General features: G+C 39.0%; 1 protein-coding gene across 3 annotated transcripts in view; it reads right to left on the bottom strand.

Annotated features, from left to right (window-relative positions):
* TBC1D4 (TBC1 domain family member 4) overlaps positions 1-23,902 on the bottom strand; it is a 95,158-nt gene that overhangs the window by 65,732 nt on the left and 5,524 nt on the right. Inside the window, exon 1 of one of the 3 annotated variants that reach the window (XM_056494665.1) lies at positions 22,896-23,228. The exons of the other annotated variants lie outside the window; for them this stretch is intronic. Coding sequence (XP_056350640.1) covers positions 22,896-23,129 — 234 coding nt within the window. The 5' untranslated portion in view covers positions 23,130-23,228. Of the gene's footprint in view, positions 1-22,895; positions 23,229-23,902 lie in introns of those variants that run through there. 3 annotated transcript variants of the gene reach the window in all.

Genomic DNA, 23,902 nt, shown 5'->3' on the forward strand with positions numbered 1-23,902 from the left:
TTTTTGTGGGTGTAATATTTATTCTCAGGCATAAGACTCAGGCTAGTAACTTACCCAGATCCTAGTATCTGGAACTATAAAGGCAGAGCAATATGTCACTAGCCAGTGGATTTTTTTAAAATCCTTTGAAACCACTAGTTGGAAAGAAGCATGCAAACACTCTAGAGGGATGAAGTACTAACTTGAAATAAATGCTTAAAACACTCAAGAGATTACATATGCATGTACTGGGTGATAAGTTCTTCTATGGATCAATTGCTAATAAATAAATCCTTCTGCAACTCGAACTCCAGCTCCTTTGAATCCAGCTGTAGAACCACAGAGACTCAAAATCTTAATGGAAGGGAGACTTAGAAGGGCTAAGTGTCTAAATGACCAGTCAGAAGTCAAAGTATACACCTAACACTGGACAGTTATCAGGCAGATGCCACTTTTGCAGCTAATGGGTGGCCACATCACCCTACCCAAGCAGAGCTCCACAACATGCTCACCTTCTCTCTGCACAGCATCTCCCAGGCTGGCTGTGCTGACACCTGGCTGAGGTGGGAGGGAAGTGCTGTATGCCTGCTGTGTTACCACTCCAAGTAAAACACTGGACTTTTAGTGGGAAGAAACCAAAGGGAAATAATCTGTATGTTCTTTCTCTTGAAATGTGCATGCTCTAAAGCACAGGCTGGCACCACTGCATGCTATAAAAGCTTGATCTGACTAGACACTACAAATGCATCACCCATCAAATGTACACTGACAGTCATTCAGTAAGAAAATTCAAAATCATATTGTCACAATCCGCCAGTCATACATTCCCTACAAGTTACTCTCTTTGGGACAGCAAGCAGAAAAAAACCCATCCTTTAAGAATTACATTTTTGCACATGCAGCGTAATTCAACACCACAAAGAGAAAAAAGAACTGTGCATTTCAGACTGAATCTACTGCTAGCATTCACCAACAAGAATCCCTTCCAGGTCCAGAGAGTTGCCAACATTCTGGAGTTTTGTTACACAACTGCAAGAACTGCTTCAGCTCCCACCGTGCAGTTTTGCCCAGTAGCAATTGTTAAAGGCTGTTTTTCCCGCTGTGTTATGGAACAATGGGAATGATTAATGTACCCAAGAGCAATACTCGAGTCAACGATTATTGATATCAAGTGTTGGTGCTTGGCATGAGATGAACTGAGTTCTGTTACATTACAGACAACTCTCCTCTGCCAAAACCCTAGCCTCATTTTTCCAGAGGGAAAATAAAAACAACCTCCACATAAGTAAAAACATTTTTAGGAAGGTTATCCACTTTAAAAAGATATAGCTAGTCCCATTGTTTATTTTGTATAGATAGAAAAATACATAATACTAAACCCTGACACATTTGATCTGACATTTAGAAAAATTCAGAAGCATTACGACTTCAGCTTTACCCACAACTTGTCTCTTCTAGTACAGGGCAGTAACAAGAATCACTACTGTGTTTCAGTCCACTTTCTTTTTAATCAAGGTTGTTTGTTTGTTTATGCAGCCCTTATGAGCTGGGTGAAAGTACAGTTTTGCTTAGGTACACTTTGGTCACCACCAGCTCTCCCCTAGGAATTATTGTTCATGACCACAAAATTTGCTTATCTTAATATTTCAGTATATTCTGCTATTTGTACTGAACATCCTTTTAATCAAAAGGTACAGATACCGCTGGGTCCTTTGAAGCACTTCAAAGCTTCCCTTTTTGAAAGCAGCCACAGCAGCACACACAGCCACAGCTCACCCCAGTGAGCAGCAGCTCAGGGAGCCTCTTTCATCCAGCATGAGACATGTCTTGTGAGGCCAGGCCTCGCACATTCAGCTCTGGACATGGATAGAAAGGTGGGAGAGAGTGGGGGAAGCAGGAAAGAGCTATTATTTCTCTACATAGGTGATATACTGCTATGCAAGTGTTTATTGCACTGATGATAAATGTGAGCGCTTCAGCAGTGGAATACCAAACACGTACAGCTTCTAAAAAGTGCGTACAAAGTGAGGTGCACAAGTGCAGAATGTCTTCCAACTAGGGTCTTATGATTTTTGAGAAATTATTTGGGGGCCAAAACCCTTCCATTTTTAAGATTTTGTAAAATGTAAGCATTACAGTAACTAAGTTAGATCTAAATAATATGCTTGTATATGACTGCACACAATTTCACTGGTTTTTTAGTGCTCATGTTTAAAAATGAAGAATGTGGAAGCTTGGCACCCATTCTATATGCATATAGTTTAAGGAACTCCAAAAACTACAAAGGAATGGACATAAAATTTTTCAAAAAAGAAATTTCCTGCCTTAAATAGAGGTATGATCCTCACAAGTCAATAGAAAAACACAGTGGGATGAATACAGGGTTACAAGGAGGGAATAAGACTTGGGAGTTTTTAAAGAAGTTTTATAACAGCACCAAGATCACAGAAGTGACATAGCAGAATACAAAGACACATGGATGCAATTATTTTGTCTCTCCAGACTATTTCAACTCTTCCTGCAACAACAATTCTTCTGTCCCTCTCATCTCCTCTAGCATTGTTCTAATGTATGTAGTAGAAGCATCGTATGATTTTCACCACTGGACCTCTTAAACACTAAGATTATCAACAGAATACTTCTATTTACATTCCTTTAAACTGAAACTGCTGAAGAGTGAAAAGAGCTCACCATACAGCTGGGTCAATGAAACAATGACCTTAGGTCAAAATGCACACTCCTTAGGAAGCTGGTGGCTGCAGTTGTGGGGTACCAGATTATGGACAGCAGAAGCATGTGTCTAGGAAGTTCATGTTTGTGCAAATACTATGTGCACTCTTAACCACCAAAGCACTATGAATCACCTTTGCTGTTGAGTGCAATCAAGTGGAAGAATAAACAGCAGGTACAAGACATCTAATTTCTAACTGGCCTTGTTATTCCTACAGGACATCTGAGCCTTACTTACCTACCTGCCTTAACAAACCAGAGAAATCTGTATCAAGTCAGCACAGCAGAAAATACCTTATAAAGATTTTAAGTACCACTTAGGTTCCACAACTATTAGAAAACAATTTAGTTCTAAAGACCTGAAAATCTTAATCTGTATTTTGCATTTGCTGTAATTCCATAATCAGTGATGCACACATTCCTTCTTGCAAGCTATGAGAAACATGCATCAGAAAACCCAGGATATAAGTGCCTGGCAGAACAACAGCATGTGGCTATGTTTGCTACTGTTGGACAGTAGCAAAGTTGGATACTAGTACTAAAGAAAAAAACAAACACACAAAACAGAACAAAAACAAAACAAAAAACAAACAAAACAAAACAAAGAAAAGAAAACCATCTCCCACTCCATACACACACAGCAACCATAAAACATCAGCACCATCAGCAACCAAATCCCATAATCATACCCAAGCACAGGCTGGGACTATATTTTAACACTTCTTTTTAGTCTAGCATGGAAATTATTTCATTAGTGATATTAAACTGCAATGCAAATTTTCAGAAATCCTGGCAGAAAAGATTACAGTGAAGTTTTTTCATCATGACACTTTTCATCTGCAGGCAATTTGACAACCCTATTGGGCAAACATTAGGGAAATACCTCTGGTTCTGCAATTTGGAGTGTAGGTTTTTCTCATTAATTAAATACAAAGGCAGCAAAATCCAGGTGACATATAAGCATTCAATCATTCATTTAGATCAGCATTGGAGCATTTAAACTCCTTTTTTGACACAAATATTAATCCAAGGAATTTACAGCACTTTTTTCATAGTCCTGCATAATATTGGAAATAACTTGCAAACATTCTATTTTGTGCCAATAAACAGAACAATTTTAACGACCTACTTCATGTATAAATAGAAAGGAAATGAGCCATAAAAATGGATGCCAAAACTGCCACATTCATCAGAATGAAGATGGTCCAACCCAGTTCTCCTCTGCAGGAGCTTCCTCTTCCTAGAGAAACAGCCTCTTCATCAGTTAAGACTACTTCATTTACAAAGGTAAGAAGACACAGTTCCTGTTAGATGTGACCAGCTTCCCAACAACTAATTCTCCCTACACACCCAGAAGCTTTTCTGAGATCATTTTTTGGTCATTTGCTTCTCCAGTCTGAGTGGCTAGAGCTGCCTGTAAGCTCCTCTTGAGAAATGCAGCAGTCAGTCAAAAAGAGTCTCCTCACACCTGCTTTCCTTTAAAACAATCAGATCCTCAGCAGCTTATCAAGTCATTCAGCAGCTTTCTCTTGTTCACTGTGGGTAAGTTGCTGGCCCAGTTATTTTCACTGGTGCTCTTAAGGCTCTCAAAATAAAATCCCTTGAAAACACTGTTTAATGCCTTTCAGCCTGCCACTTGCTTTCTATTGCAGTCCAAAGTCTCATCCTTGCTCACTCACCGTGCATACAAACTCATTCCCAAGGACTCTGTTGGCTTTCACCATCTCACCCCTCTGGCTTGCTCAAACGCTAAGGATGAAACCTAGCAGCACTGGCTTGCAGGGCAGTACAGAAAAACAGTGAGACTGCATCAGATCTGACCCCTTCTCCCCTTATACCTCCAACATTTACATGCACGTGCTGCTTTCCACTCTCAGTACCCCCTACACTCTGTGTGTAAGGAAAAGTTTCTTCCCCAAGCGAGTGGCGGGCAATGGAACAGGTCCCCAGGAATGTGGTCACAGCATCAAGCCTGACAGAGTTCAAGAAGCACTGGAAAAATGCTTGAGGCACATGGTGTGATTGTGTTCAGGGCTGGAAGTGGAACTGATGATCCTTGCGGGTCCCTTCCAGCTAAGGATATTCGGTGATTTCACGATTCAGCCAACTCCCAGGACATGATACAATCACTTCAACACCATGCCATTGTGTCATCCCTGCAACTCCAGCCTCATGTTCTTAGCTCCCTGAACTATGCAAAGTGCCTACCTACCCTTGGAGGCCCTGTGACCACAAGAGACCCAGATAAAACTCCAAGCAGATGCTGGCCAGGGTGGAGGAGCCAGAACCCTCTGGAGGGAACTGGCTGGGCAAGTTCAAACACAAGTCTACCATACTGGTGCTGGAGTCAAGAACCACTTCCCAGAGGAGATACCTTTATCAGGATATACATCAATTGAAATAGGAAGCTCTTCAAAGACAAGATCATGTCTTTATTTATATTTGCACTACTCCCTCTGCAATGCAGCGCTGACTCGTAACTGTTCAGCTGTGCGAGAGAGACTGAACTGCTAATGCTATCAGCTCCATGCTAATTAGATTAAATCTGCCACTCAAAACTGTACTTAAAACACTTTCAACATCCAGCAAGGCACAAGCTTCATTGACATTGTTGTTCTCCAAGAATGTTACAACTAGTGATGCCCTCATATGCTTCTTGATATCAATACATTTAACATTCACTGTTTCAGCAGTCACCTCTCCTAGAATGAACCCCATCATAGCACACTGAATCCAACAGGAGTGGGCTCATAACACATGTAATAGCTGCTCCTATCTGAACACTGAAATAGTGTTTTGGTAAATAGATGCACCTTGTATGACTGACGGAGACATCATTTCAAAATGGTAATGTTTTGTGAAATACGTGCACAGTCATAGGATTTTCACTGTTATCTCCCACTACCTCTCAATAGGAAATCCCAGCTGTAATGTGAAGGTAGCAGGTGAAGCCTTTTTGGACAGAAGAAGGTAACAGCCTGATGCATAACACTGTGCACTAAAGCCTCTGTTTGGGTAATACAGTGAATTTTTTTCCTTAGCTTCAGCTTTCTCCCACAACTGAAAGAACATCATAATTAGATTCCACCTGAGCCCCTCAAATGTTTGGGGAATAGGACCCATCACCCAAAGCAAGCTTCCTTTCCTTTATCTCCCTCATTTTCATAGATCTCTGAAGTACAAGTTCCACAGCACTGAAGTGTCAGCTCTACCAGACACAGAAACACTATATACACTAGAGATCTCTGTATTTAAGCAACCTGTAAATCTATAAAGATAAATAGGCTATGACTTTTGCACTCTTTATTTATTCCTCATCTCCATTCAAGTAGTACTTTTTTATACAGTACAAAGTCCACCCCAAAATAATGAATGCCCCAACAATGTAGTTATTCTAATTAGTTTCCTATTGAAGGCTAAACCATTTTAGAATTTCTCTCCAAAGGGACCATTCCAGGTGACATATTAAGTACAACCCACGTGGCAGCCTGTTCTAAACAGACAATCCTGTCATCATCATCATCCTAAATAGTTTTACTCTCAAGGCAACACCACAGAACCCTCATAACAGCATACATAGAAAAGGAAAGGCATAGAAAAAGGAATAGTAAAACTGATTAGAGTACAGATTTTACATCAAAAAACAGGAGCTCCAATGCAGCAGATACAAATAATTTCCATATGTTTTAGGACAGGTGGTTTTTTTGTAGCTTAAAAAAAAAAAAAAAAATAGCAGAGACAGTTTGACAACCTCCCTTTTATAATCCAACCTTCTTTTTAGCTTCATTGGTCATTCTGGTAACTCATTTTAATATTAAAAAAAAATCAAGCATTATTGTTCTGCTATTTTGGGGAGGAAGCTGTATTTTTTTTGCTGACAAATAAAGTGCAACAGTACTTTCTGCCTTCAATTGCACTACTTTCTCCTACAGCTGCAAATTTTGTCTGGAGTTTCATCAGGCTAACTGAGGGCAGAGCCTACAAGTTGAACACAGCTAACCTTGCTGGGAGGCAGAACAGGTCCACGGGACACCTGCTCTGAACTAACACTTCAGTTAGGAACATGTAAACATTCCTGGTTAATGACAAAACATGCAAGGGCTTTGACTGTGCATGAGGAACACAGCAGCTGATTAAGGTGTTGATTTTGTCAGTCACTGGCTCCCAAGGAAAAACCTAGCCAAAGTTTCCATTATCTAAAGTAAACGCTAATCAGCCTTTTCAAATACTCAGCAATGTGAATTGAAGCCCTTAGTTAATTTAAATTACTTCTTTTTTTTTCAAATATGCCTGTCAAAACCTGTCTGATACAAGCTTTTCAACTTACAGTGAAATAATGCACTGCTGTAGCTACAACAAAAAAAGATAAGAATACAGACCTGTTCTAAGATGATGCCCCATCCAGAACAATATGCTTGGCTGGAAGATGCTTAACCATTTAGCAGTTTTTAAAAAATAAGTATGGGACACATACTTTAATTAATTGCAACACTACCTGGGCGTTTCCCCCTAACCTGAGCACACACTAACCTGCTGGGCTTTGTGTTTCATCCTTTCCCCACCCTCAGTGGATCAAGACTGCAACCCTGACTTCAACCAACACACACTGATTTTTCAACAAGGTCTCATTGCTGGTCACTGTATACCTCTCCACTGCTACCCTTTCTTTCCTTTCCTTATACCTCTTCTTACCTGTTATATGTCTTTACATTGTTCCACTTCTAACCAAAACACATACATTTAATAAAGTACCAAGCACTTTATTCTAGCTTACTGTTTGAAAGTTGGCAAGTAAATGTTTGCTAATCACCCAGTGTAAAATCAAATAGCCTTCCCCTAAACCTGCTCAGCAGACTGGGGCATAACACACACATCCCACAAAAATACAAGAACATGTGCAATAATACTGTAGCTTTCTTGTGGAAAACCATAGCAACTGGACCAATTGATACCCAACTTAGGTATGAACAGCCCTTGAACTCTTTTCCCTTTAGCTGTTGCCAAGTTGTTTCCAGCAGTTCTTGGTGCTGTTTGCCCAGCTCATCTGTGAAATATGGTTTTATCCCCCTAAGAAACATTCAGGTCTATTTTAAAATAAAAGCATTACAACAGACATATTAAAAAATAAAAATAAAAAAAAGCATTGCAACAGAAATAATACAAACGTATAAAATAATAATAATACACACAGAAATATTACATATGTATTTATTTCTCAAATAAATGTTTTCTTGGCTGTTTTTTTAATAATGGCAACTAGCAAAATGCATGCTTTTGTAGATTGCTGTTACTCAGTTATCCTACTGAACATTAACGAACAATTAGCTAAGAAAACTGAGAGTTACTCTGTAGCACTTTCTAATTTAGGAGGAGAAAAATTTCTCAGAATATGGAGTCTAAGAACACAGTTGCAGGCATAGAAGGTGGAGAAGCTTTCAAGTAGCCCTAATTTGTAATTCATACCACATTTAATAATCTGCAAATCCAGATTATTCAGCAAATATTCACATCTGTTAAGTTTTTTTCCCAATCACACTGCTTCAAAGCTTACTGTCAAAATTAATCCTTCCTGTCACTTATGACATTTTTTTTTTTTAAATATACCAATTTTTTAAGGAAAGAACAGCACAATGTTATTACTTAAAAGCATAATATTTTTACTCCTATATTTCTAAGCTACTGGAACGTAAATTGCAACACAATTAAATATAGAAGTAGATGAAGTATAAATAACTTCATCTGAATGACTGCAGCAGAAATATCTTCCCTGTTTATCTTTGGGGGTTTAAAAATTTAAGCTGCCTCCCAATGTATTTGGCTGATATGACATCTTCAGCCAGTTTAGTAACCTTTCTGACAGCCCTTGAACAAGTGAAATTAAAGTTAAGCAGCTGAGACAAACAGTTCAAGAAATATATCCAAAAGAGCTAGCAAAAGCTTTTGATGAGATGCAAATGCTTTACTGGTGCAGTAAACATCATTGTTACAGCAGATTTAATTTGTGAAAACATTTGGAGGAAACTTTAAATAACTGTCATCCTTCCCCTTCAATTAAAAAGTGACAGCTTAAACTATGCACAAACTGCAACACCCTGGCTAGCAGCCTGCTGACTGCTAGAAATATTAGAGACTGAACCAGGACAGCTTTACAGACTGCCTTTGCACTGCAAGAGAGCCTGAAGGGAAATAAGTCCAATGTTGCCACATTTGCAATCCTCCTCCAGGTGATGCAGTGCTTTTCCAAAGGCATTTCTGTCCTAACATCCTCACCAACACTTCACACTACTCCAAAGGAGAAGCAGCATATGGCTTGTGACAGGAAAGGGTTTAAATATAGGTGGGAATAGGAAGCTCTAACACATGCTTGCTGTGGTTTCCCTTCTCCTGCCAGGGTAGGACAAGGAAAATAACCCCAAGGCCATGGCTTCCAAGTTACCTACTACTCCCATTTTTTTCTGCAAATTAGCTCCTGTTGTGTTATTTTACATCTAAATGGGCAGGGAAAGTAGCCAGATTGTGTGTCCAGGAGGATGAACAAACTGCAGAAGCAATAAAAACTTTCTGGCATTTAAGGGAGGCTGCATGGGAGACAATGTGAGTCCAACCATTCTGGGCCAATGCTAAAGCCTCTCTAAGGTATGCCAAGGAGCACTTCTCTTCCAAGAAACCTCCTGAGTGCAAGTTATGAGCTCCTACTCCACTTCTGAGAGTTGGAAGCTTATTTGGACTACAAGAAAACTTGTATTAGCTAATCATAAAGCATAATTGCTGAGAGCTTAAGCAAACTCCAGAAATAAAGATAACCATGGTTTCTGGCTGATGAGACATGCAGCCAAAAAAAGGTTCAGCAGAATCATGCAGTTTTGCACCATGTTTTCCCCAATTACATGAGGGGTTTTGTTTTGGTTACAAACCATGTGAAATACCTGAGCTTTAACACTTGCAAAATTGCTGGAAGAAAACCCTTCAGAATACACCACTGGAACTCGTGCTGATCATCATTTCCTCATTGGTTATGTGGTTTTATGGTACATTTTGTGTCTTATTTAGATTGGGAACCACAAAATGCAAAGTAATATTCCAAAATGAATAATGACTTTGCTTCTCAGCCTACACACATGCTAAATGCACAAAAAAAAAAAAAAAAAAAAAAAAATTAGTCAGTGCTTCCTTAGATTTTAGGTTCTTTTCTATCTCTAGTGTACAACAGTGGAAAAGTAAAGGAAGAAATTTACCTTTTCTATTTAATTTTGAAGACGAAAACTAAAAGGAAAAAAAGTCAGTCACTGTAAACAACACATTTCTTAAAAAAAAGTTATATTCCTGACTGACTACTCCATGGACCAATGTCTGGCTGTAAAAAAAACAAGATTTAGATCTAATTTGGGATGTCTTAAAAACAGGGGTATTAACAAATGAAGAATGATTTCTACCTTATCAACACGGGATGTTTATTCCTGATAAACTTCATGCACCAACGTTCGTCTTTAATATATTAAAAATAGCTCTTGCATAACACAATACTTGTCCATGGTGCCTGAAGGTTATGTTCCTCAGAACTCTTCTGGTGTTTCCAAAAAAAGGCTTAAAGGACTGTATGTAGATTAGGAACCCCAAACTAGAAGGTTCTACATGGTTGACCTTGAGCCACTGTAAAGCGAGAATATTTATAACTTTAAAAAAAATTTTTAATAAATTGTATAATCTGAGTGATGGCCTGGATGTTAGGAACTCTCATGTTCTGATTCACTGCTCAGAGGACAGGACCAGTGCTTTGGGGACTAGCCTCAGCTCCAGCTAATCAACAGATCTAGAATGTAGCTTGGATCTTTCCACACTGGGGATCAGCCAGCAGTCAGCAGCCAAACATCTGCTTTCAAAAAGGCAGAAAGCAGCAACAGAAAAAAAAAAAAAATCTTGCAAGAAAGCAGATCCAGTTTCTGAGGAAAAGGGATTTTTTTGGCATGCCTGGTTTCCAGAGGCAGATTCTGACCCTCTTCTGTAACACATGCCACCAACCCTGTATGAGAGTCCCGTGGTGCCCTCTGAACAAGGCAGGCTTGCTCCTCAGACTGAGGTGTCCTCTGGGGTGCAGCAGGGCTCTGCTCCTGCTCTGGGGGCTCTCTAATGAAGAACAGCATGTAGGAGGCAGAGTGAACCTGGACCTCATGTCATGGACACAGCAAAGCAGAATCACCAGCTGAAAATCATTCCTGGTCTCTCCCATACTACAAGTACCAATAAAGGACCTCGCTTATTTTCTGACATCAAGAAACAATCCCAATGGATTTCACCTTGTAAAGACAAATCTGTCACCTACCTTTGATATGAAAACTAGAACAGTGCAATTTGTGCAGCTTACTTGTGCAAAACAGAGCAATTTTGATGAACTCCTGTTAGAGCTATATAAAGCTTGCACTGAACAACTAAAATAGACTGGTATTCTGATGGGTACGTGAGGCAATCTCCCATGGAAATTTCCTTCCTGTTGCAATCCTAATTGAAACAATATGTTAGTAAATAAGTGCCAAACTCTCTACTGCTTCCTTCACACCATTTGTTCCAAAGCTTTCTGAACCTCACCAGCTCACTGACAGTCTTGAAAAAAAAACAAACTGTGAAAGAGTCTTAATGAATGGAACTCCTCCTCTCTTTAAATACCACAGTTGGAGCATGTGCATACACATATATATATATAAATGCAAAAGAGTTGTATTTCAGCTTCTTTCTAATTTTTTATGTTCACATCTAGTTAGGTTGATTCTTAAAATTCTTTTGAAATGCAATTTAGCTGGACCTGTAAAGGCACATAATAAACTCCATTTGACAAAACCAGCTGATAACCAAAATCAAGTAAAATTGACTGTTTCAGTGAAGTATAATAGTTAAATAAAGCATATGGTCCACCCAGCACATGCTGACCCTTTAAAGTGTTATTTATTTTAAGAGATCTCTCACCCTGTTAGGACCATTTGTCTCTGCCTACAGCCGGCAAAGAATTTTGATCTTCACTTGTCAGTTCGTACTTAAAAATAAGATCAGTTTATTTTAAACAAGTTTGTAATACTGAATGGATACATGGCACCAAATCTGCTTCTGTCTCAAATGCAGTCTAAGCTGATTGTTTCAAATTCTGAAATACCTAAAAGTGATTAAAAACTGCAGCAGTTTCTCTACTCTATAATAAAAAAAAAAAAAAAAATTAAGAGACCAAGCAGCCATTCCCAACAGAGCTGAAAACTTCAAGGGAAATGGAAGTTTGTTTGGACAGAGGAACCTGTCTTTACAGGTAATCTAGATATTAATCAATGAAAACCCAAGGAAATCTGAAGAAATGCCCAAAGTTTTTCTCTAGATATTCAAAATGTGTCTCACAATTACATTTGAGAATAAATGGTGAATTTTTTAAGAGGTGACAGACTTCTCTTCTCAAAGAGAGTCATATATGCCCTTAATACATGCTAACATTCTAAAAAGTAGTTGCTGTATATTCAGAGCGGGTACTAAAATTTAGGCTATAAAAGCCTGTCCTTTACATTCAGTAAATGAGTAATCATTTCCCTTCTGAAACTCCATTTGATAAACAGAAGCATTTATCAGGAAATACCTTCTCAAAAATGAGATCAGTCACTTTCAACTACACAGAGCCCAGTCTAACCATCGTGTCTAGAATTCAAAAGCAGCTGAAGGCATTTTTCACAGATGGTAATAAAAAGGGTAATGCACTCTTTACTACAGAGGCGTGACTGAATTCATTTAAGCTGTGAAATTACTTCTAATGCTATTGGAAGGCCTTTCTCTTGAAAATAAAATTATTGGGACTGAACCATGCAGGGAACTAATAATTTCTTGAACTTCTTAACATCTCTGAATTAACAGAAACAGCTAGATTTTCATCAGTCCCACCTTTCCCATAACACCAGGGGAACATCTACCACACACCTGGCTCTACATGCTTATGGCTAAGATGTTAATTCCCTCCTAGTTTTAATCTGACCTGAAAAGCATCTCCTTAGGGTTTTCTTCTTTCAGAAGCAGGCCAAGCATGGACTGCACAAGTATGGGTTTCAGGGACGACCAACAGGTCCTCACCTCTTCATAACCCTAAAACTGCTGTGCCAGGAAGATGCTCTGTCTCCTGGTGTTTGTTCAGAAGAAAGAATATGAGACTAGGATCAGCTAACTGCATCAACATTTTCCATCCTTCTTGAAGAGGACCTTAAGAAGAAATCTCTATTTTTAGAGTCACCCCTACCCCCAAAGGCCAGGGCTCTTCTCTAGTTCCTCTTGTCAGTACATCTGGAGGTGCTTAAAATACAACAGAAAACACAACATAGTTCAGCCACTGCTAAGGAAGAAATACACTTTTGCTTGGGTTTTGGATCACCACAAGCAACTCTTTCAAGGCATCTGGAAATGCCTTGTGCAGATTCTTCAGTGTGGACTCACTCTTAATGTCTGTGCCACATTTCTAACAAAAATGCTTTTCCCAAAACACCCCGAAGGTATCAGAAAGTCAGATAAAACTGTAATCTACTACAAGAAGTATATGGAAGAAAAGATCCAATAGTAGGTTCTTTAGTTCCTAAGTTTTTGGGGAAAAATTAACAGCTTATTCTTAAAATATCTTGCAATTATTTGAAGTTGCTGCTCCATGGTAAAGTATGCCTTCTGGAAGAGGATAGGTGACATCTTACACACTTTTCTATTAAAGCACATTTCAAACCAGCTAATGAATAAATGAAAGAACACATGCCTTGTTAAAAATAAAAATTTATGAAAAGCTTCCATCTGGAAACAAGACCTTACCATAGTGCTCTTCAGATTAGCCTTCCCAGTCAAGTATTGGGCTTACAGCCCATTTCAGGAATATTCATACACAAGCCAAGTCCTGAAGTCAGCCAGAGTTGTCCAAGAACACCTGAAAGGCCTTTAGAAATCAGCTTGGACAGAACCAGCACTTGATAAGTATTTAAGCATGTAAAAGCAGCAGAATAATGTGGGTCTGTGTGATACCTGGCACTTTTGTGCCAGCCCAGCTGTAACACTGGGCGATTGTGCTCCAGCAGGAGCTGCAGCTCACAAGGCAGAGGCATGACTGCAAGGGCTCAGACAGAGGCTGTTTACAAGCTGGGAAACAACCTGAAGGGAGGTTCCAGAAATTGTAACTTTATTAGAAATTATAGCTATGATCCCATGTTCTCAGCAGCGGATCTAGAAGGAAGGGCTTAAAGGAAAGGAACTTATCTATGCAAAGAGAGAGAGCTGGACATTTAAAGATGATTAGTCCCACAGACAGGAGGTAGAGGATTGCTGAAACAGGACTCATGTTGTTCAAAGCAGCCATCAGCACCACAGCTGCAGATTCCTTTATGTAAAACTGCAGAACCAGCTGCAAAAAAATTCACTTCTTGATTACATCCAAATTACTTCACAAGTTCTAAGTGTTCCCATGGATCACTTTTCAGGAGGCATGGATGTTTTTGCTTTACACTACTGTGTGTGGGAATTCCTGGGATACACAGTGAAAGATGCAACACAAACATTAGATACTTTGACTCTAATACAGCAGAGTGAAAGTTACATATGCTTGAGAAAATATAATTATGATAGAAATAAAATTTCCCTGCAGTTGAGACAAAACCATCCTTCACTGAAAAGCTGGAGAAATACACAAGCATCCCCAAACACATGAAATACACATTTTTGTTAATCTGGACTATTAAAAATGGCCACTGACTCAATCTATTCTTCAAAATAACTGATCTTGTTTACAGTCCTAATAAGCATTCTGCACATAAAGTCAACCCACCTCCATCAGTACCTTTTTTTATTTTAACTTACTCATCTCTAAAAAAAGCTACACCTAGTCTAATCATATCAATTTATTTCCAACCTATCTCTGGAGCACAAAGAAATAATGCTTTTATGAATAGAATTTCCCTGCTTGAGCTATTAAAAATATTTCCATGCAACAGCATCCTTTAATGAGTAATTTTGATGTAGTTAACATCCCCTCTTTTCTTAGCCAATACCATCTGTTAGTTTATACTCTGGAGGCTCAAACTAGGTTTGCACTGATGTATTCTGCCATCAGTGCTGCTGCTACAGGCTGAGACCATCCAGGTTGACAGAAAGAAGCTACTGGGTAATGAAGAACTACCAGAGCACTAATGGGCTACCTGGTCAAAAGACAGGGACAAAAGACAGGTTCTCTGTGGGACTAGAATCTGTGAGTGGCTAGATGCAACATTGCTTAAAAAATTACTGCTGTGTTTGGGGGTTTGTCCTTTATTTTATTCAAACTGTGCAGACAAGTGGTGACATGGGTAACATGAGGTATTCAGATAGTTACTTATACTCTGTAAGCAGACTGGCAACTAACAGTGTGTGCTGTTAGAAATAACATGACTAGAAATAGGAGGAGTGTATTTGCCAGAGTCACTGGTTAATTATTCAGGAGTCTGATTATCATGCAGGACACTAAAAGCCTCCCTCTCCTATGGCTGGCCACAGCAGACTCCTCCACAGATGCCTCCAGGAGACTCCCATGGAAGCATTACTATTCCCCCATGGAGCAGGGGAATTGCCCTGCTTTCGCCCTTAGCTTCAGCCTGTGTGGCTGCCCTCTCTGAAATGGCACTCTGAAATTCTGTAATGTACTGTTTCAGGTCCCATCAATTTGCCAGCTTCTTTAAGACCAGTGAGAGAACTGAAGGATTGTTAAAAACTATACCTACTCACCCTTTGCCACAGTCCACTGGGGCAGGGGCTGCAATTACTCTTGATGCTCAATTTGAGACTGCTTGCTTGTAAAAAAGCAGCTGTGAGGCAAAGGCAATATTAAGGAAGGTAGAAGCCCTCTTTGTTTTACAATTAATTAACTAATCTGTCAAAACTATCTTCCAATAGACATGATGTTCAGAGACAAACTGAATATAAATTTTTGAGAGGATTAATTTTACATAGTTCCATACTCTGAGGCTCATATTAAACACATTCAAACCACATTAGATAGACATTAGATAGACATAACCATCAGCATAGGCACCTACAACAGCAGCCTGGTACTGCATTAAGAAGCAGAGAATAATAGTCAGGAGACTTTCAAGGACAGATTTTAACTTCCTAATTTGATATATGAACCCTATCTGTATTAACTGTATTAAAAGAATGTGTTCTCTGCTATTATTACTAGTGGATTGACAAGAGAAGAATAAATTAGAAATTGGTAATTATGTCAATGTTCTAAATATGTTTGCACATTTGAAAACCTGAGGCACTAGAAAATGCTGTTGAACCAATTAAATGTTCCAGAGATTAAAGTATGCTTATCTGGAGTGCACTTTTCACAGCAGTTTTTAGCAGGTTCAAGTTTACTTTGCTTTTAAGCAGGCAATCCACCAGCTGTGGCAGCAGCCATGCAATAACAAACATCCTTCAGCAGCAATTTGTCTCCCTACCAGCTATAAATGACTCAGCTGTTCATATGAGGCTCCAGGAGTTATTTTGCTAATATTACAGACTTTTACCACACAGCACACCATCCCTTCCCTCTACAGTAGAGGCTGGGTTTTTTCATCTGTTTGAGTTTTTTTTTGTTACTCACACCTTCCTTCTGAAACAGAAAACATTTGTGTTGGTCACTGAGGAGACCAGCTTTCACTTTTCATCAACCACTGGCAGTACAACTTAAAAATAAATTTGTGCTGGGTCATGTGCTTTAAAAAAAGGGTGTGAAGGTGAAACTAAATTTCAAATGCAAAGGAACTTTGAGCAAGTAAAAGCATTCAAACAGCTCTATTAAAATTGAAATTAACACCATGCATTATTTATTTTCACATAAAATTTTCTGTTCAAGTTCCTATCCAATAAACAGCTGCTACCAGAACACATATTTTAAAAACCTGTTAATATCAATTAAAAAAAAAAAAAAAAAGATACTTCTAAAATGTGATACTTGAAACAAGCAATATAAACAGGAATAAAGTTAACATTTTTATAATCCTGATAGCTGTATCTGAAAAGCTCAGCTCATGCCAGCATGCACTCAAAAGAATGAATGACTGCTTTTTTTCCTTTCAAGTTTTATTTTGAGGCCAGCAGCTTGTGGGAAGCAATAGGGTTAAAGGGATTATTATCTTTTTTTCCCCTATGGTCAGAATCATGACTCTTCATGACTGATAGTACTGCATGAAGCACCAACAACTCCTTCAAAGTTCAAAGATTATAATCCTGGATTGGGGCAATTTCAAGGAGCTGAGAGAAACAGAGGAGCAAGAGATATGACATAAGAAAATAATAAGCAGTAGCCTTCTATACACAGAGTAAAAAGACTGGAAAAGTCCAAAAATTCAAAAAGTAATGCATCTGTTGACAATCAGCAAGGGATCTCACAGGGACCTGTGCTCTTTACTGTTCTGTGGGCAGCTCAGGTTTCTGTACCAGATTCCCCATTACCTTCATGGTGCAGTTCCCAATCCTACCTACACTGTGACCTCTCTCAGGTGTCAACTAGAGGAAACATCCCTTCAAGAAGTGTGCTCCCCTGGAAGAACACTCAGTGCACATCACAAAGTCCCCCAAACTCCTATTGGCACGTAGATTGGGTATTATTTTAGGTCTCTGCAATGCTCCAAATTACAATAACAACCCATGCTGAAACTGAATTAGAAACCTATCACATCCTTACTCACCTGTTTATTCAACTGAGCTGAAAGTTATTTTGACATTTTAACAGGAGCAGAACAGGCAGAAACAAAAAACTTCTGGAATATTACTCTTATGGTATAGTAATAGTAAGAGACTAGTAAGAGACTGCTATATTTGTTATTAGGATGACATTTGAAGCAGTAACAGAGTAGTGAAGCAGCTTCTAGCAGCTTGATGATCTTCTAGCAGCTGGTGATCCTACAGGAAAGTGCTGCAATTCAGACAGTGATTTGTGTGCCTTGGATCCTGTTTCAGAGCAGGGCTCTCTAGACAGAGTCTTAAGTTGTTCACTGAATAGTCCCCTGAAACCAACCCAAAGCAATTAAAGAGGGGATGAAAGCATGAAGCAGACCCTGCATAGTTTCATGCAGGGCTCTTGTGAGTGCACAACAACAGCCCTTCCAGGAGCAGTGATCCATTACAATTCACACACTGAGATGGCTGGGGAGCCCACGTGGCAGCAGCAGGCTCAAGTGAATTAACTGACCTGTGTAACAGGACACTATTAAGCCTACTCTTTATTTCTAACAAACTAGCCCAGGACAGGGCTGGATGCTGTGCTTCCACAAGCACAGCAACAACCTGTGCGACTCCACAAAATATTCTGAGCTTTCCACAGAGCTACAGTAAGAATTTCAAAATCTGCAAAACAAGTGTCAAAGCTAGTGGAACTCTGCCAAGTTCTTCAGGTTATGGTAGACTACATGTATAAAGTCTAACAGTAGAACTGCAAAACATAACAGCAGGATTAAATAGCTAAAAGAATCTCCAGTATTAGAGGCTGGGTTGCTGAACACTGAAATAGTACTGCAACATTTCATTTTGATCCTTCAAGCTTAGTATAAGAGGAAAGCTTATGATAATCCAGATAATAATATCAGTCTTGCAGATTAGTTACTTGATAGGTAATGAACAGCAGCATGTATATATACATCCCTGCCTTGCTGAGGTTGACACTTCTACAAGTAACATCCTAAAGCATCCAGCCTGTTGTGCTGCAGATATACAAGAATTAACTATTTAACCTTTTTATGGTGGTCATGTGAGAACTCAAAGCAGAAGTATATCAAATATGTTGTCAAATTTCAAAAAATTAAACTCAGATAAGAAATAAACCAAAACTAAGCTCCTGTTCAGCTTACTACCAATGGTATTGTTAAAAATGGGGTTTAACCTCTAATTTTCACTAAACATGAAGTTCCCTTTCAAACTCCCATACAACTGCAACCAGCAAGGCTACAATTTAAAGTAAAACAGATGAAATACAGAACAGTGAGCAATCACACAGGAACGAAATACTTGGTGACATAAACACAAAACTCAAGCAAACCCAGCAGGCTGGGCTGGCCTCTGTTTCTCATGCTCACAACCTGCAGTGGTGTATATTTTAAGGACCACATATATATTGAACAAAGGGAAAAAAAATTCCCTAAAAAACTCCACAGCATTTATACAGATTGATTGATATCCCTATATATGTATATGTATACATATATATATATTTTTTGTTTTTCTATATCACCTTCTTCTGTAGTGATTTCTGCAGACAGAAGGTCACTATGGAAGAAACTTATTCATTTTGTAAACTTCACACTATCCCACTAAACTGCAGATACTATTTTTAGTTCTCCCTAGCACTAAGCAGACAGGGAATCCAAGGCACAGTGCCAGGATGTAAACCCACTCCTTCTGAGATGGCTTTAATCATGTTGCCTTGCTCCTACTTGGCTCCCATGTTTAGGTCAGCAAATTTTCTCAAGGCTAAATCTGAATATATGCACACATATGCCATGGATAATCTGGGTGTGTTTCTTCATGAATAATTTAAATAAAAGTACGGTGTATTGCTCCTACTGAAAGGCTCATTTGATTTTCTTTTGGCAAGGTTCACCCAAAAAACTGCTGCTGAAAAAAGCCAACATCTTGTGTCTATTTATAATGTAGCTGGTTTACAAAAAAAGTGTATCCTCTTCACAAGTTATTTTTTGTACTGCTAAAGTTTGCAGTCGTGCTGCACAGAAAATTGAGGCCCTCAGTGAGTACAACCATAAAATCAGGCCAGAAGTATTGTGTACAAAAGGGATACTTGTTTTAAAATGTTCTGCTTAAAAAAGTGTTGTACAAAAGCCTAACCCAAATTTTACATAAAGAGCAATGTTTTCCATAGAAAGCTCTCTTATCAGTTGTGGGATTTGCACATCAGAGCAGCATTTCGGGATCTTAAATTATATTCTTGTTTTTTTGTTTTTGTATAGTACAGTAGCTTGTTTGGCAATTTGTGACCTAACTGCTTAATTGCCACGGTACCATGACACTGAGGGCAGTCTGGTATGTATTTTCATGGCCAAGTATGGCAGCAGGTCATACACACAATCCCTTCACCTTCTAACTTGCACACCAGCAGGAATGCATTTTTTCACCTTAGACTGCCAAGGCTATAATTCTGCATGCTGCTGGGGCAGGCAGGAATTGCAGACCTTTGTGTTTGCACAGCACCTGAAGGTCAAACCTCAGCACAGGCTTTAGCTGGAGCTGGTGTGAAGCTTCATTTTGCCCTTCAGCCAAGCAGCCAGCAAGCAACTGGCTCCTCCCTGGCAAATACAGCACTGTTAAATATACATTACCCCACTCTATTTTTATTTAGAAATCTTACCGTAACTTGAGATGGAGCTGTTAGGAATAATCAAGCCAAAGCAAGAAACAAGCCATGAAGAGCCACATGAAAATATGCTTCAACAAGTTAGCACTGCACCTCCTAGCCTTTCCCTGCTCTGTTACTGAATATTTACTCTATTTCAGAAATACTTAAGAACCCACAGACCACTAACTGTTCCCAAAGTTCCTGGGACATTGCTGCTTTTTGCTCTTTTTCTGAATTAACATAACAAACAGGAAATGCATATCTGTGTCACATAATACATGAAATATATTTAACATCAGCATTCTAAAAAATAAATATTTATTTATCTTGCTAGGAAAAACAAAATCATGAACAGTTGGGAAGGCAGTCACTGCTATGCCCTGGAGGATAATATTCTGACTTCCCTCAACATGTTTTTCAATGCATCAAGGATCTCTAAACAGCACTGTGCAGATCTGCATGCTCCTGCCAAGAAGAGCAATGAAATAAAACATAACCCCAGTCATTTTAACAGAGTAAGCTCTTTGTTAAGGTTTATCAACATACAAAAATGAACTTCATGACTGGAATATACCTTTAAAGTCAGCTGTAATGGGGGAGGGAAAACTGCAGAGCTAGGGATGGTGGAGCTGGAAAAAAGCCACACTTCTATGGTATTGGTTTTATCTTACCCAACAGCTTCTACAAGTCTTTCACACTGGCTTTGAACAAAGCTCGCTTTCATGTTTGCATTTTAAATTTATTTAATCCTTCAGAAAAGTGCCACGTGCCCAATACTGGAGAATCCTACCTATCTTCAGCAGATGCAGAAGAAAATCCTCACCACATTACTCTTCCAAATTTCTAGAAAACATGATTTTTAAAAGCCTATCTAATACTGAATACATAAAATGATTTTAAAAAGGGAAGTTATGGATTCTGTGAGAAAGCAACCAGATTTCAACAGAAACGAAGACAACTCACTGCTACAAGTAGCTTATAAAGTCAGGAAATGTGGTTGAATAGATACAATTCCTCCAAAGCATCAAGCAGAGTTTCTGAATAGCATTAGCCTCCAATAAAAATTTAAAAATGAAAAAAAAAAAAGTGTTTCTTTTTTGCAGTGGTTCAACTGAAGTATTTTGGCACTCTTACAAAGGATCCAAACTGAAAGGAGTTGTAACACAACTACATAATTATTAGCTCATGACACATTTTTGAGGCTCTGAACAGAAAATTTACGACATGTCATCCATGTATTTACTATATGGCATCAACCTTATCTGAACTTCACGCTGTGACAGCCTTTGAAGTACACATTGAAAGTTTTTGTTCAGTTGACTCAACCAAAACCGCACAAAAGGACACAAAAACCACGTTTAGGCACTGCAGCTGAAGCCAAGACACAAAGTTTGATCCTGCTAAGGTAAAATGATACCTATTAGTCTCACTGGTACCAAGATTTTCCTTTTTTTGGTCCAGAAAGAGTCTGCTAAGGGAGCAGTGGAAATCCTGGCAGCACCACCCTCTCCAAAAGAGGAGTGAGTAATTAACTTCTCACTCTAAGTCCTAATTCCCTGCAGCAGGGAGCAGGGGCAGGGGGCTAAGCAGCCCATTTCACTTAAGAGGGATGGCTTTAAGCAGGCTTTGCCTCAAACAGTGAGGCACAGTTGCTGCTTATTTCAAGCAGAGTGGCTGCTACACAGAGGCAGAGCCAAGGAAGGGAGAGTGGCTTGAGACCATCACAGGCTTTGTGCTGGTAGAGCATGACTGAAATCAGAATAAAAACTAACAGGATATTTCAAAATACATAGTTAACTTTTATAAAATGTAAAACTTAAGACTCTAATAAGGTTCCCATGAGCCCTTTCAGTCTTCAAACCCTTGCATGTGGTTTTGTTTGCTTGTGTGGGTTTTTATGTTCTTTTCTCTGCAGTCTTAAATACAGTATCAGAACTAAACCCATCCAGCAACTGAAATAGAGTAATTTCAGTTCTACAGGACCATCAAGAATATTTATTTGCCCACCTCACTGATCTACCAGATATCACCTGATTAATACACCTGAAAAGGAGTAAAAAGCTCCAACATGTTCATGGATGAAAGCAGACATATCCAAAAATTATGCATGTTCTTTGGTACCCTAAACAAATCACAAAATAGGAAGTCACATAGTTCATGCATCCCTGGTGTAATCACTTCCATATTTTTGTCCTGCCCTGTGACATTCAGTATTATCTTTTTATACTTTGACCTCTCCAGGGACAATACAGCCATTTGTCAAATGACCATATGCTGTCTTGCACTGGTGATGCTCTGCTTTATTTTGGAACCCATGTAACAGCACATGGTCTTGATGTATGTGTGTCAGAACACAAGGTGACAGACACTGTATTACAGGTGATACAGAACAGGAAACACAGAGCCTATTTCTAAATTAAATCACTTCACTTTGCTGCCTTAAATTTGGTTTTCAGCAGCCCTGGAAACACCACATTATTTAATAACCTCTACCAGTAGATTTTTACCCTTGAAGGTCTTGTAGGTCATTTTATCTTCTTGTGGTCTCTAAAGCTGTCTCAGAACAACACATAACACAAAGGTGGAAGATACCACAGTCCACATATGTGACAAGAGACAAAAGCCACATTGGAAATAAACTCCTCCTTTTTTTTCTTGTCCCTGCGCTTGAAACAGTATCTGAAACCACAAAGGAAATAAAACCAGGTGGCAGAGGACAGCTGGTACCATGAGGGGACCATGCCAGTGCTGCTGAAAATCTGCATGAGCTACAGAGCAGGCAGCAATCTCTGAACTGGTCCCAGCTCACTGCGGAATTCATTCACCACTTTACCTCAGGGAAACTCAAGATGTTCAGGGAGCTCCAAATGAGAAGATCGATGGAAGAGATCCAAGGAACGGTGAGCTGTGCACAGCAAATGCTGTACCAAACCTTAGCAAAGAGCAGAGATTGACAGGCATCAGGAACACCACTGTTTTGTAATGGCTGGTTAGAAATCAAATGTTTTCTAGAACTCACTTTTAGAAATAACCACCTCCAAGCATTTTGGTCAGAGATTTTCACCATCCCTAAAAATCAAACTCTCCTTGCTGCCAAGACACACATATGCTAGCTAAATCTTTTTGAAGACAGATTTCCATTTAATTGTTTTTTAAAAGAAACTGCCTCTGCATTGACAGACAGGACAAAAAAAAAAAACCAAACAAACCCTAGAAACAAATAATCATAAGAGAAGCCTTGACCTTGTATTCTCAGGTACATACAAGCTCCTTTCTTTAAAACAGCCCTATTATCTGGTCACTGTTTACTTACAGCCACTCTCAGTGAAATACATAATTTCATGTACTTTGTTTTGCCTTTTTGAAAATACAGTCCTCCAAGACATTGCTTCTACTCCTCAAATAATGGGTGGTTTTCATGAACGGAAAAAGGAAAAAATGAATTAATTCTTTCCACAAACATAACAGACAAGGGTATTTCAAACCATTCCCTTTCCTCTCCTAAACATCAGCCAGCAATAAAAAGGCCACATATTGCCATTTAGAAACACTTAACAATTTTAATGTTGTTATTTTTTATTCTGCTTGTGATGCGGGAAAAAAATATTATGGAAGGATATTCAAAACCAAAATTTAAAGATAGCTTTACAATCCTAAAATGAAAAGTACTCTCATTTTCAGGAAAAAAGATGTGCCAAATCTATTAAGGAAATCAAAAACGAAACCTTAAGCTCTCAACTTTCAGTTTCAAAAAAAAAGGGAGTGTAAGACTTTTCATCTGAGGCTGTATAGCCCATGTAAGCTAGAGATAATAAGGCTGCTCACCAAACAATTCTGCAT

The sequence above is a fragment of the Oenanthe melanoleuca genome, chromosome 1 (genome assembly GCF_029582105.1).
Source record: "Oenanthe melanoleuca isolate GR-GAL-2019-014 chromosome 1, OMel1.0, whole genome shotgun sequence".
NCBI lineage: Eukaryota > Metazoa > Chordata > Aves > Passeriformes > Muscicapidae > Oenanthe > Oenanthe melanoleuca.